This window comes from Prionailurus viverrinus, chromosome B3 (genome assembly GCF_022837055.1).
Source record: "Prionailurus viverrinus isolate Anna chromosome B3, UM_Priviv_1.0, whole genome shotgun sequence".
Classification (NCBI taxonomy): domain Eukaryota; kingdom Metazoa; phylum Chordata; class Mammalia; order Carnivora; family Felidae; genus Prionailurus; species Prionailurus viverrinus.
In genome coordinates, this window is record NC_062566.1 from 127,804,467 (window position 1) to 127,820,730 (window position 16,264).

Below are 16,264 nucleotides of genomic sequence, written 5' to 3' on the forward strand. Positions count from 1 at the left end.
CCCGAAATTTTTAATTGTTAAAAAAAAAATGATAGTTCTGCAAAGACCTTATGAAAACCTTTCTTTTAAGCTTTTTTTTTTTAATGTTTATTTAATTTTGAGACAGAGAGAGACAGAGCACATGCAGGGAAGGGACAGAGAGAGAGAGAGAGAGAGAGAGAGAGAGAGAGAGAGAGAGGGAGACAGAGAATCTGAAGCAGGCCCCAGGCTCTGAGCTGTCAGCACAGAGCCCAACGCGGGGCTCGAACTCACGACCTGTGAGATCATGACCTGAGCCGAAGCTGGACACACAACCAACTGAGCCACCCAGGCGACCCATGAAAAACTAACTCTTAAAGCCAAAGATGATATTTAGGAAGATTCCGAGTACCTTGAAAAGGAATATGGCTCCATGTGTATCAGGCATTTGTTTGTCTAGAAGTGATATATGTCTCCATACCTTCTAATATCTGAAGGAACTTTATTAAAGATTCTTCTGGTTAAGTTTCAATTCCCAAAATTAATGCCAATTATCATTTGAAATAATGACCCATCAGAAGTCTTCCCAAAATATGTACATGCATGTAAATACATGTTGATTAGACATGGGAAACAGAACAGAATGACACAATCCAAAAACACTTACAAAATGCAAAGCTTTATCTGTTATGATTGACAGTGCTCTATAATCCAGGACAACTGCCTAAGAAACCAAATAAATGACATCTGCTAAAAGTATAAGTGTTAATATAACTTCATCAACCTCACTGTTTGCCTGATCTTTCTTCCTAAAATATTAACTAGCTACAGATCAAGTCCTTGCTCTGGAGGAATACACAGCATATTACATGCTGTGTGTGTGTGTGTGTGTGTGTGTGTGTGTGTGTGTGTGTTTTCTCTGTTTTTGGTTGCTCTGTTGACATAGGCTAACATGCTTCACCTCCAGAAGTCTCATATTTCACGAAAGGTATCCAAATTTATTTTTTCCTGCAAGAAAACTAATTTCACTAACACCACTATAGGAAGTCAGTTATTTTAAGAATCCTTTGTTGTTTTTGTTATAACACACATTTTTTTAAAGATTCTTTTTTTTAAGTTATCTCCACACCTAATGTGGGGCTCAAAATTACAACCCTTAGATCAAGAGTCACATGCTCCACTGACTGAGCCAGTCAGGCATCCCTGTTACAACATACATTTCAATCTGATATATCCATTACATCATCGATTGCCATTATTTACCTTGAACAGCTAAGCCGGCTAGCTGAATTGCTTGTTCTAATGTACAAGGAATGTTTCCTTCCAAGATATCTTTCTTCAGCTGCAGATAATACTGGTACCTATAAAAAATGTCAATGAAAAAAAGTCAGTATCAGTATTACCTCCAATTGAGACACAATACATTTTACAATAATTTGGTAGAAGAGCAAAAACTAGTCAAAGAAAACCTTAACCCCAGATGGTTTCAAAAAATGACAAGAATGTCCTTGACCATATCTACACCTACACATACATATACGTGCTTATATGCGCGCGCACACACAAACACACACAATGTAATCAATTTGTTGAATCACTTATCCTTAACTGTAGTTATTTCAAAGCTACAACCACTCAGATGACTGGTCGCCTTTCCAATGCCCTGTAAAACAGTTCCTAAGTTTTGTTCTGTTTAGTTGGGGAAACAGAGAATCCATGACCAATCATTACTTTAAAAACCTTGACTAGTCAGAAAGAGAAATCAAGGAATCAACCCCATTTACAATTACACCAAAAACCATAAAATACCCAGGAATAAACCCAACCAGACAGGTGAAAAACCTACACAATGAAAACTATAGAAAGCTTATGAAAGAAATTGAAAAAGACACAAAAAAATGGAAAAAGATTCCATGCTCCTGGATATGAAGAACAAATATTGTTAAAATGTCAATACTACCCAAAGCAATCTACATATCCAATGCAATCTCTATCAAAATAACACCAGCATTCTTCACAGAGGTAGAACAAACAATCCTAAAATTTGTATGGAACCAGGAAAGACCCCAAATAGCCAAAGCAATCCTGAAAAATAACACCAAAGCTGGAGGCATCACAATCCCAGACTTCAAGCTGTATTACAAAGCTGTCATCATCAAGACAGTATGGTACTGGCACAAAAACAGACACATAAATCAATGGAACAGAATAGAGAACCCAGAAATGGACCCACAAACATATGGCCAACTAATCTTTGACAAAGCAGGAAAGAATATCCAATGGAAAAAGACAGTCTCTTCAGCAAATTGTGTTGGGAAAACTGCACAGCAACATGCAGAAAAATGAACCTGGACCACTCTCTTACACCATACCAAAAATAAACTCAAAATGGATTAAAGACCTAAACGTAAGGCAGGAAGCCATCAAAATCCTAGAGGAGAAGACAGGCAACAACATCTTTGACCTCGGCTGTAAAAACTTTTTTTTTTAAAGTTTTTAAAAATTATTTATTGAGAGAGAGAGAGAGAGAGAGAGAGAACCAAGGGGAAGGGCAGAGACAGAGGGGGACAGAGGATCCGAAGTGGTCTCTGTGCTGACAGCAGAGAGCCTGATGCAGGGTTCAAACCCACGAACTAGGAGATCATGACCTATGCCAAAGTCAGACGCTTAGCTGACTGAGCTACGCAGGTAGGTGCCCCTTGGCCACAGCAACTTCTTACCTGACATGTCTCCAAAGGCAAGGGAAACAAAAGTAAAAATGAACAACTGGGACCTCATCAAGATAAAGAGCTGCACAGAGAAAGAAATAATCAGCAAGACAAAAAGGCAACTGATGGAATGGGAGAAGATATTTACAAATGACCTATCAGATAAAGGGTTAGTATCCAAAATCTATAAAGAACTTATCAAACTCAACAAACAAAAAACAAATAATCCAGTGAAGAGAGGGCAAAAGACATGAATAAACACTTTTCCAAAGAAGACATCAAGATGGCTAAGAGACACATGAAAACATGCTCAACAATCATTCATCATCAGGGAAATACAAATCAAAACCACAATGAGATACCACCTCACACCTGTCAGAATGGCTAAAATTAACAACTCAGGCAACAACATATGTTGGCGAGGATGCAGAGAAAGAGGAACCTTTTGCACTGCTGGTGGGAATGCAAACTGGCGCTGCCACTCTGGAAAACAGTAGGGAGGTTCCTCAAAAAATTAAAAATAGAACTACCCTACGAGCCAGCAATTGCACTACTACATATTTATCCAAAGAATATAGGATTGCTGTTTCAAAGGAGCGCACACACCCCAACGTTTATAGCAGCACTACTGACAATAGCCAAAGTATGGAAAGAGCCCAAATATCCATCAACTGATGAATGGATAAAGAAGAAGCAGGGTGTGTGTGTGTGTGTGTGTGTGCACATACATTTATGTATATGTATACACACATATGCATACATGTATGTATGTATACATATGTGTGTATACATACGTGTGTGTGTGCGTGTGCGCAGTGTATACACACACACATAATGGAATATTATTCAGTGATCAAAAATAATGGAATCTTGGGGCGCCTGGGTGGCCCAGTCAGTTAAGCATTTGACTTCAGCTCAGGTCATGATCTCACGGTCTGTGAGTTCGAGCCCCACGTCGGGCTCTGTGCTGACAGCTCAGAGCCTGGACCCTACTTCAGCTTCTGTCTCCCCCTCTCCGTTTCCTCCTTTACTCACTCTCTGTCTCTGTCTCTGTCTCTGTCTCTCAAAAATTAATAAACGTTAAAAAAAGTAATGAAATCTTGCCATTTGCAACAACATGGATGGAACTAGAGTGTTTATGCTAAGTGAAATAAGTCAGTCAGAGAAAGACAAATATCATGTGACTTCACTCATGTGGAATTTAAGATACAAAACAGATGAACATAAAGGAAGGGAAACAAAAATAATAATAAAATAAGGGAAGAGGACAAACCATAAGAGACTCTTAAATACAGAGAACAAACTGAGGGTTGCTGGAGGGGTTTTGGGTGGGGGGGATGGGCTCAATGGGCAAGGGGCATTAAGGAGGACACCTGTTGGGAGGAGCAATGAGTATTCTATGTAAGTGATGAATCACAAAAGTCTATTCCTGAAATCATTATTATCTATATGTTAACTTGGTTGTAAATTAAAAATAATAATAATATAAATAAAAATTAAAAAATAAGAACCCTGACTAGTAACCTGGTAAGATAAGACTTTGGTAGAAGTTACTTATTCTGATGGAAGTTCCCTACCCTAGAAAGTAAAGCCAAAAGAAAATGCTTCCTGATACTTCAGACCAGGCTTACATTAAAATATTTTGAAGGGGCGCCTGGGTGGCGCAGTCGGTTAAGCATCCGACTTCAGCCAGGTCACGATCTCGCGGTCCAGGAGTTCGAGCCCCGCGTCGGGCTCTGGGCTGATGGCTCAGAGCCTGGAGCCTGTTTCCGATTCTGTGTCTCCCTCTCTCTCTGCCCCTCCCCCGTTCATGCTCTGTCTCTCTCTGTCCCAAAAATAAATAAACATTAAAAAAAAAAAAAATTTAAAAAAAAAAAAATATTTTGAAGAAATCCCCAAAAGAATAGCATCATAGCTTTCTTAATACTCTTGTAATGTGGGTTTACTTCTGTTTACACTTTCAATATACAGGGCACTAGTTACCAGCACAAGCTTTAGTCAAGCAGACCTAGGTTAAATTCCAGCTCCCCAATGTAGCAGTTTGAATGAACAAGGGCAAGTCATAACCTGTGGCTTTAACTTATCACCAATAAAGGGGCACCTGGGTGCCTCCACTGGTTAAGCATCTGACTCCTGATTTCAGCCTCAGATCATGATCTCATGATTCTTGGGACAGAGCCCTGAGTCAGAACCTGATTGGGATTCTCTCTCTCCCTCTCTCTTTGCCCCTCCTCTGCCTCTCCCACTCTCTCTCCCTCAAAATAAGTAGACTTTAAATAAGTAAAATAAAATAAATTATCACCAGTAAAATAAGAGTACTATCGCCCATTCACAAGGTTGAGCATATGAAGCCAATTAACAGTTATTTCATCTATAACCACTACTCCATTTTGATAAAGCTCTACAGTGAAGATTTATGCTGCTTTCCTTTGATTTATTCATTTCACTGGTAATTACGAGGGCCTACTACGTGCCAAGCATTGTTCTAGATGCTGGGAATACAATGTTGAATGAAGATACACCAACTCCCTGCCAGTATAGTCTACAGAGCCATCTTGAATCCAGAATCTCTTCCGGGTTTGGCATCTGTGAATGCAACCTGGTCACGTTTGAATTCCCCTCAGAGCCCACCCCTTTAATCACTTCATATGTTTCCTAACATCATCCACTTTTATTTTAGCTAGCTGTGAGGTCTCCATTCTTTGTTACAAAAAACACCATCCATTCGGATAAGAATTCAGATCCACCTTATCCCGTCCACCTGCTAGTGGTAAGTAGCAGAACCCATAGATTTCCTTCAACGGACAAACAGAATGCTGGTAGCTCTGGGATCTTGTCAAAGAAGAAAACTTCAAACCTTCTACTAGGCAGCTCCATTCCGAAGCCTATTTAAAGAAGATTGTACTTAGAGAAGTCTATCTATTGAACATGCCAGCCACATACCCCACTCTAAATACTCTAGGTGCTTTCCTTAAAACCAAATCGCTGGAAAGCAACACACCTGCACCAAATTAGCTTAGTCTTCCACAGAAAGGCACACATTTTTTTGCCTTGTGTCACACTTTTCTATTTTAAGAGTCGATTCCTCCACAGTTGCTCTAAACTGTTCATTGCTGGTTCAATGTCTTCTACACAAAATCCCACCTGAAAATTTCCTTTTGAATGATATACCAAGAAAATCTGTCATGTTTGCAAACTGACATGTTTTGTTTTGTTCTGTTTTGTTTTATTAGATGATGGATGATGGAACTCAGATAATTCCTTCTTTTGCCTTGACTGCCATGGAGCTCAGAGCTAAACTCCAGGCACAGCCAGTCACTGCTTCCCCTCTCCTTCCCTTCCTAACCACTTGCTCCACCTGTTTAATAACAGCCACCTTGTACTCAGGCACAGCTGAAGCTCAGAGATTAAATAATATGCAGAGATTAAATAATACCGCAAAGGTAGGCTGAGTCGGAGTTTGAATCTCGGTCAGAATGACCCCAAAGTGCGTGTTTTTGACTGTCACAAATCTCCAGTGAAGAATTTTCCTAGTATTTTTATCTTACTTCTTTAGGTTTTTTTTTTTTTTTTTTTTTTTTTGAATAGTAGAGTCCATATGAATACAATGGTTGAGAGCAAGGACTGAGAAGTCAGCCTGCTTGAGTTTAAATCTCAGTTCCACCACATACTGGCAGCATGACCTTGGGCAAGATATTTATTTAGCTTTTCTGTGCCTTAGTTTCCTCATCTACAAAATGGATAATAATACCTACTCTGTAAGATTTGTTGTGCAGAGGAAGTGAATGATTAAGTATAAAGTACTTGGGACAGTGCCTGACATATAGAAAGGTAAGAAAGGTAAGTGGTTGCTTTTACTATTATCTTTCATCGTATTGTCCTTAAAATCCTTTAATGGAAGCAAGCAGTGTGTGCATATGTGTACATATCCATATATATGTATATACCCATATATATGTGTGTATATGTATGCATGTATGTATATATTTAAGTATTTACTTAAAAGGAAAGGACCAAGAAATTTTACTTCAAAGGTTATTACCACTTCTATTAACACTTTTTGTTAAAATTATAATATGCTGGTGAGGCTAAGGATGATTTACAAATCTCTTCTTTCAGTATTTACTGCAAAAAGAATAATTAAAAAACAACACAGTAATAAAATGTAACATGCAAACTTTTATTCCTTACAAACAGTTCTGAATTAAAGAAGCTGCACATCTTAATTCTAAACAAGTGTTCTATAAATTTGCCCAAAGCCAAAATACTAATTAAAATAGACGTTTCATCTCAATCTTATGCACTTATCAACTTTCTAATATAAAATACTTTTATACAAGAAATATTACATGAGGGGCGCCTGGGTGGCGCAGTCGGTTAAGCGTCCGACTTCAGCCAGGTCACGATCTCGCGGTCCGTGAGTTCGAGCCCCGCGTCGGGCTCTGGGCTGATGGCTCAGAGCCTGGAGCCTGTTTCCGATTCTGTGTCTCCCTCCCTCTCTGCCCCTCCCCCGTTCATGCTCTGAATCTCTCTGTCCCAAAAATAAATAAATAAACGTTGAAAAAAAAAATTAAAAAAAAAAAAGAAATATTACATGAAACAATTATAATAAATTAGGTTGCCCCATTTTGCCCAACAGATATTTCAGTATATAAAGAGGCAGTCTTTTCCTTCACCTTTTTTTTAAAGTTTATTTTGAGAGTTTATTTTAAAGTTTATTTGAGAGAAAGAGCACATGCGCACGCACAGGCGGAGCAGGGGCAGAGAGAGGGAAAGAATTCCAGGCAGACTCCGCACCATCTGCCTCGAGCCCCATGCAGGGCTCAAACTCACGACCTGTGAGATCATGACCTGAGCCGAAATCAAGAGTGAGGTACTCAACCAATCGGGCCACCGGGTGCCCTCCCCACCCACATTTATTTTAGGTTTATTTATTTCCTTCACTTGTTTTTCTTAGGCTAGTATTAGAAGGCTAACGTGTAGGTAACGGCATTTTTAAGTTTTATTATGGAAATTCTGAAACACATATACAGAAAACAAGTCCCAGTAAACCCACACATCCTTATCATGCAGCCTCAATCATCACTTTATCCATACTGTTTCCTCTACATTCTCCCCTTCCCCACCCAAGTGCTTTAAATCAAATCCCAGATATATCATAGCACCTACAGGTATTTTAGTACATATTCCTAAAAGATAAGCTTTAAAAAAAAAAAGCCACATTTTTAACATAACCAACAAAATGAGCAATAGTGCCTTAAAGCTACCCAATATCCAGTCCACATACAATTTTTGTGATTGCTTCAAAAACATATTTTTTTTTTTTGAAGATTTTACTTAAGTAATCTCTACATCCAACATGGGGCTTGAACTTACAACCCTGAGATCAAGAGTTGCATGCTCTACCAACTGAGCTAGCCAGGTGCCCCTCAAAAATGTATTTTTACAGTTTTTTTATTTTTATTTTTATTTTTATTTTATTTTTAATTTTTTTGTTTATGTATATTTGAGAGAGAGACAGGGCACGAGTTGGGGAGGGGCAGAGAGGAAAACACAGAATCTGAAGCAGACTCCAGGCTCTAAGCTGTCAGCACAGAGCCCAACGCAGAGCTCAAACCCATGAATCACCAGACCATGATATGAGCCTAAGTCAGACACTTAACCCACTCAGCCACCCAGGTGCCCCTACAGATCTAAACAGGTTCACAGATTACACTGAATTGACATTTTTTTTTTTAATTTTTATTTTAGAGATAGAGCACAAGCAGGGAGATGGACAAAGAGAGAGAATCTCAAGCAGACTCCACGCTCAGTGCAGAGCCTGATGCAGGGCTCAATCCCAGGACCCTGGGATCATGACCTGAGCCGAAATCAGAGTCGGACGCTCAACCAACTGAGCCACCCAGGTGCCCTAACTGGATTGACATTTCTAAATCTCTCTTAAGTTTAAAAAGAAAAACTCCTTCTCTTTATTTTCATGTTATTTGTATTTGAAATGGTATGATGTGTCAAGTAGAATTCCCTACATTCTGGGTTTATCTGATTGCACTCTTGTAGGGTCATTTAACATGTTCATCTATTCTCCAATTTCTCCTGTGAACTGTTAGATTGAGAGCAGTGTTGTCTAACAGAAATTTCTGCAGTGATAAAAGATAATGTATATCTGTGCTGTCCAATATGGTAGCCTTTAGCCACATGTGGCTACTGAGTACTTAAAATGTGGCTAGTGTAGTGTGACTGAGGAACTGAGAAAGGCCTCTTAAAGGCACATGAATCAGGGCACTTGGATGGCTCAGGTGGTTAAGCATCCATCCGACTCTTGATTTCTGCTAGGGTCATGATCGCATGGTTCAGGAGTTTGAGGCCCACATTGGGCTCTGCGCTGACAGCACGTGGGCTGCTTGGGACTCTCTCTCTCTCTCTCTCTCTCTCTCTCTCTTTCTTTCTCCACCTCTCTGCCCCTTCCCCACTCACATTCTCTCTCTCTCAAAATAAATAAATAAAATTTTTAAAAAACAATATGAATCAGCTAAGGGTAGAACCAGTTTTACCCTTTTGCTGCCAGAATACGAACGTGATAGCTAGAACTTCTCTAGAATTATTTGACAAGGATATCTCCCAGTGAATGGAAAGAACACACCAAGGATGGGCAGTACAGAAAGAGAGAAAGAGCATGGGTCCCTGAAGACTTTGTGGAGCAGCAGAAGCTCTGCATGGCTGACCTCTGGACTTATTTAACAAGTGAAAGATATTTCGGGTTTTTGGTCACATGTTGCCAAACTTAATCCTTACTGGTACAACTTCTCTATCAGGTTCTCCTATACATAATCAATGTGCACTCCTACTGACTCAATCTACCAGGCCTAGTCCTTCCTACAGCTAATGCCTTTGTTCAGGTCCACATTCTAGACTAATGTCTGGATTGTGGCGTATACATTCCTAACTGGTCTCCTAACTATATAGTCTTGCCACCTCTAAGCTACGTTCCGTGACAGGTGATGTTGGTAAAATACTAATATCATCATCCCATTCTGTAAAAATTCGAAAATGTCTTTCCCCATTGTACCATGACCTTATGACTAGGACATTCCTATTTTTCAAATCTCCTCTCCCCTCTCTAGGTAATATCTGAAATTTCCTGAAAACACCAGAGGCTTTCATTCTCTCCCCTACTCTGCACCAGCTATTCCCTCTAACTGGAAAATTCCTTCTAAAGTCAAGTGAAAAGTCAACTTCTTTACTTGCCTGTTCCAGTTCCTTGGTGCCCCACCCCTAGGAATCTTCTGTTTTAATGAAAGCATTTATCATCATAATATACTGTAATTGTTTATTTACAGGGGCTGTTGCTTCCAGACTCCAGTCACTCCTCCAGGGCAGGATTAAAGCCTAGTCACTTGTATACTCGTCTCCCACAGAGCTCTGACATCATACCATATTACATTTTCACTAAATGTTTAAATAAATGAGTCATTGATCAGTTGCTGTTTTTCCTCCTGGCTTCTACTTCTCTCGTCAACATTCCTATCTCAGGTCACTTTTACAGTCAGTGCATGTTTATTATCCCTACTACCTGATTCTTTCTTCTTAGGTTTCATATCTTCTTCCGATAATTAACTGGCAAACTCAGTACTCAGAGAGAACATTACACAAACACAGGGCAGTACCAGGTTCTTATGTACAGGGTACCGTGTTAGATACTGTGCGAAAGGTAAAGCTAAAGAAAACTTACAGGTTTAAAATCCAAGAAAAAGATAAGATATGTACACAAAGAACTATAACGAAAGGCTGTAACAACTGCCATCTTAACACAAGTACAAGCAAATTGTAGGACAGTCTGGAAAAGGCAAAAGCTCATTCCAGGCCAAGGGTCGCAGAAACTTCACGGAGGAGGTGCCTTTTGAACTGAAATTCAGAAGACAAATAGGATTCCACTACATAAATAAGGAAGATCTAGGACCCAAAGATGAAAAGGCATGCGGCATGTTCCGGGCACTGGAAGTAGTCCAGCTTGGCTGAAAAGTAATGTTAAATGGGGTTCAAAAGATAAGGTAGTAGTGGATTTTGGAGAACTCTGAAAGGCAGACTCATGAATCCAAATTTTATTCCTTGTTTTTTATTCAAGGAAAGAAAAATGCAGTTCCTCCATCCCACTCCTTAATATGACCTTCCCTCTCTGCCTCTGTCCCTTCTAAGTGAACTTACCGGCCTCTTCTACCCTGGACACGCTCCCCCTCCCAACTATCTACAGACTATAGCTACTGAAGTCAAAGAACTGTAAGAACCCCTCTGCACATCTGCACATTTCCCTGAGGGATGAAGACAGATTCTGCGACTTTTTAAAATTTCCTCTCTCATTTCAGTGTTAACAAAGATCAGAAACAAATCAACAAAAACTTTGAAGGAAACATCACAACAAGAAGAGTTCACAGCCAGGATAAAAACATCATCTTCCCCGTTAATCACTCCTTTGTGCCTAGTGAAACCATAATTCATGCAACACACAATAAAATACTCTGACACACTGCATACCAGAACCTCCCTGCAATAATGTGGCTAAATATGTGGGCAGGAGGGCAATGTTTAGTCTTATCTCCTGACTTTAACCTTGGTGTCACTTTTTTAATCTCATTAGATTATTTCCTAAAAACAAAGAGCATATTAGTGCTCACCTGGTAATCTCCTGCTGCAGCTGTGAAACCGAAGGCACGTAAAACACCACTCCAAAATAGACGGTAGGTTCCAATGCATATTTATCCAGCTGCTTCTTGAGAGGCTTTTCCAAATCTACCCAACGGCGCTGATTTTGCTTGTTGTGGTACCAGAGGCTGAAGTAAGTGATCTGGAAAGAGGGAAAGTCACTGAAGGAGGCAGAAACGTACAAGAGAATTTCTACTCTTTTTTTAAAATTATTTTTAATATTTTTTATTTATTTTTGAGAGAGAGAGACAGACAGAGCACAAGCCAGGGAGAGGCAGAGAGAGAGGGAGACACAGAATCCGAAGCAGCTCCAGGCTCTGAGCTGTCAGCACCACTAACATCGGGCTCGAACCCGTGAACCGCAAGATGACGATCTGAGCTAAAGTCAGACACTGAACCGAGCCACCCAGGCTCCGTCTATTCTCCTAATTGCTCTCATCCATGACCTGGGACCAAGTGAGAACAGACTCCTATGGCTTCCCTTCTCAAAAAGGGACACCATAGCAAAACCTGAAGAAAAGAACACCTCTTATAGGTATATATATAGACACATGCAGGAAATAAAGGTGAAAAGTCAATTACCCTCGCAGACTATTTCTTGAACTATGCACAGGAAAATGCATTCATGGCCTAGACATCAGAATGTAGCAGGTGCTACACAATTTTACAGAGTTTTTAACAAAAAACACTCATGTGCTGTAAAAAATGTTTAGGTTTAAAATTATCAAAATACTAAATTTGTCATAATATTTTACAAGTATAATGGGTTATAACTAGAAGAATTCTGACTACATAGTGTTAGTCCAACTTTTCACCACTCTGGAATTTGTCTTCTATAAATAAATTATTTATATAAATATTGTAAATTCTAGAAATATAGATGCAATTGCAACTTTTATTTGCCCCCTAAAGTTTATTAGATACAAACTTAAAGCAATTGTAATGCTCTGGAGGTAAATTGTCTCTCTTTCACTCACTCACACACACGCGCGCACACACACGTGCGCGTGCACAAAAAGCTATACCTAAACCAATAAGACAACTTAAGTATATTGCTTGAAGGTTTAAAAAAATGCCCAGATATTAGCATTTAAATCTCACTTGCTTGTGCAATGAAACTGTTCAGGGAAATCAATACCAGCTATGGGCTTGGTCAACCTGAGAGGTTATTAATGCATGTAGGCGTTGAAATGACAGCATCAGGCCACTACTAACGTTTACCTTAAAATCAGTTTACAGATCAAGGCAACTGGAAAAATTCCCTGCTTTGTTCTAGGCTCTAGAGCAACATGTAGAACAGAACTTTCTATGATGATGTAAATGTTCTATCTCCAATACAGCAGTCACTAGCTGCATGTGAGCTATGGGGCACCTGGAATGTGGTTAGTGCACCAAGAAACTAAATTTTTAATGTTATTTAATTTTAACTGACTTAAACAGCTGCCAGCATCCAGTGGCACTGTATTGGCAAATACAGCTTTAAAGCAACAATAAAACGAGAAATAATACCACCAGCCTATTTCTTTAACTTGCAATCATCAGTTCAAATTAAAAAAATGAATTTTTAATTTACAGGGAAAAAGAAGAACTATACAAACATGCCCTTGATATTCATTTTATCTTACAATTTGTTACAAGGGAAGGATGTATACCTTTAAAATGAATCTATTAATCAAGTAAACTCAACAAAAGTGAGGAATGTGTCCATTTCCCCTTTATATCAAAACAGCTAGAATAGTGCAGGAATTCAATACATTTTGTTGAAAGAATGCTCTCTTGCTTCTTTGTTGCCACCCAAGCCATCACATATGAATGAAATATCTTGAACATTTACTATGTGCCAGGTTCTGTCCCAAGAACTATAATAATATCATAGATTGAATCACCACCATCATCTTATGAGGCAGATAATTGTGTGGGGGGGGGCGGGGGGAAACTGTAAAGCCAGTGTTTGTCCAGGTATCTGTGGATCACTTCTACCAGAATTACCTGGAGAGCTTCTTGAGCTATTAAACTCCCAGTAATTCCTGTGCCTTGATCAAGTGTGAAAACCACTGTATGAGACCACACTGCCCCTCCAGCATTATGCAGGAGATAATGTATGAACAACCTATCCTTGAAAAGCTGCATAGAAATCAGTTTTGAAAATCCAAACACACTTTAACATAGAAGCAAGTCTGAGTCTTATTGTGAATTATTTTCTGAAGTTATAATTATGTTTATAAAATGAATTACATGTTGTCTTTAAGGATAGCATATCATATTTATAGAAAACAGTATTATTCCTTATTTCTTTTGAACTGCAACAAACAGAAAAGAAAAATCTCATTTAACAGAAAGAAATTGATGCTTAAAATCTGAAGTCCTGGGTCTAATTTCTAACACTCACTTGCTAACTGGGAAGTGGAAAAGTCAATCAGACCAATTCCGTTTTCTCAAATGTAAAAGAAGGTAATCATAAGTGTAATACCTCCTTCACACCTCCATCATGGGGACTGAGTGCAAAACTTAAATCAATGCATTGTGCCACTAGAAAACTACTATATTTTTAAAAGATTATTTAATAAGAGCGCCTGGGTGGCTCAGCAGGTTAAGCATCCAACTCTTGATTTAGGCTCAGGTCAAGATCTCAGGGTTCCTGAGTTCAAGCCCCACGTCAGACTCTGCTGACAGTGGGGAGCCTGCTTGGGATTCTTTGTCCCTCCCTCTCTGCCCCTCCCCCACTCATGTGCTAATGCCCCTTCTCTCCCTCAAAACAAATAAACTTAAAAAAAAAAAAAGATTATTTTGTTTCACCCACTTTGCTAAACACCAGTAAAATCAATTATATACACCCTCCCAAAATAATTTTCTAATTTTTTACACTTACATGGACCGATTACAACACATTTTGTTAAATGTATTTACATTTTATGTTTTATCCTTTTTTTTTTTTAATGTTTATTTATTTTTGAGAGAGACAGAGAGACACAGCATGACCAGGAGAGGGGCAGAGAGAGAGGGAGACACAGAATCCGAAGAAGGCTCCAGGCTCTGAGCTGTTAGCACAGAGCCCCATGCGAGGCTCAAACCCAGGAACCGTGAGATCATGACCTGAGCCAAAGTTGGACACCTAATTGAGTCACCCAGGCACCCCCGTTTTATGTTTTTATCTTAGAACTGGACTGAATGTACCATGTTTGGTCTGTAAAACATACAACTGCTATGCACTTAATTCCACAAATACTTATTTTTTGCCATAAACCAGAAAGCTGGGCACCCTTTAGGATCTAAAACTATTTGGGTCATAACAGTATATCACTTTTAACCCAAATTAAAAGGACTTAAAAATACTTGTTGTATATATTACTTTTCCCTTTAAATATAGTTGGACTTGAATGCTCCGAACACAAATATTTAAATAGTTATAAAACTATAGGCTTACTATTAGGGGCACCTAGCTGGCTCAGTTGGTAGAGCATGCAACTCTTGATCTTGGAATCATGAATTCAAGCCCCACGTTGGGCATGGAGCCTACTTAAAAAAAAAACCAAAAAACAAAAAACAACACAATAGGTTTATATAATTTGTGGTTGTACTTTCTGTGAACTTATGATATCATTAAAAGAAAAAACATGAATAATCTGCTAGCATTCTAAAAAAGGTACATTCTAAAAGAAATAAACTAATTCTTAAAATGTGCTGTTTATTTTAGCAATGTATTTATTACTCATGCCATATAGATAGAAAATCAAATAAGAAGAGAAATACATTTATAAAATTGCACCATTATTAGTTTTTTATATATCTTATAAAGGAGAAGCAAGGAGTTTAATTGTGCAAACAGCTGAAAATAATAGATATAGCAAATTACTTGCTGATTAGCTACTATATTTGTAGGAGAGTCTAAGATTTTGGACATTTGAACATTAACTGATTATATGCTTTCATACTTGCCCCTGTGTTCAAGTTCTACCTTATGAAGTAGTTAAGCCTAGCCAAAATAAAATTTATATCTTGTTAAATACTTCCAAGGAGGCATTGTATTTCTAAAATTGCAGCTTGAAGTGTTTACATACATGTGGGTAACTAAAATCTCCTAACACCATAATCTTTAGATTCAATGCTTCCTTAGAATTTATACACATACATAATGAAATAACATCTGACCGCATAGGATTTTATAAATGTAAATAGGTTTTTTCTCTAAGATGGATAGGTAGAGTTTGAACAACAAAATGTTGTAGTTCAATTCTTATCAGGTAGAGAATTTTCCGTGTAAGTCCATTTTGGAGGCTTTGTCTTAGATAATAATCTCGAGCATTTGGATAATTAGCTTTCCAAAATAATTCAAAATCCATCCAAAACACAAAGTGTGGTGGAGGAGAAGGATCAAAGAAGACAACACTCCTTACCTCATCTATAGGCCAGCATTATCCTGATACCCAAGCCAAAGACACCATCAGAAAACTACAGACCAATAGCTTTTATAAATACAGATGCAAAAATCTTCAACAAAATACTAGTGAACTGAATCCAACAGCATATTAAAGGAATCATACCCCATGACCAACTAAGTGGGATTTATCCCAGAAATGCAAGAGTAGTTCAACATACAAAAAAATCAATGTAACATATTATTAACATGAAGGGAAAATACATAATCATCTAAAGTGACACAGAAAAAGCATTGGACAAAATTAAACACCCTCTCCCAGTAAAAATACTAAGAAAACTAAGAATACAAAAGAACTTCTCAACATCAAAAGCATTTATGAAGAACCCACAGCTAACATATTCAACAGTGAAAGACTGAAAGCTTGCCCCCTAAGATCAGGCAGGAACAAAATACATACGCCCATGTTCACCACTGCTATCCAACACTGCACTGGAAATTCTAGCCAGAGCTATTAGGTAAGAAA

General features: G+C 38.6%; 1 protein-coding gene across 2 annotated transcripts in view; it reads right to left on the reverse strand.

The window, feature by feature from the left end:
- The window catches only part of PTPN21 (protein tyrosine phosphatase non-receptor type 21), an 84,812-nt gene that overhangs the window by 40,626 nt on the left and 27,922 nt on the right, over positions 1–16,264 (reverse strand). For both annotated transcript variants that reach the window (XM_047862714.1, XM_047862715.1), the window contains exons 3-4: positions 11,336–11,505; positions 1,222–1,319 (exon numbers count right to left, since the gene is read on the reverse strand). In XM_047862714.1, coding sequence (XP_047718670.1) covers positions 1,222–1,319; positions 11,336–11,505 — 268 coding nt within the window. The remainder of the gene's footprint in view (positions 1–1,221; positions 1,320–11,335; positions 11,506–16,264) is intronic.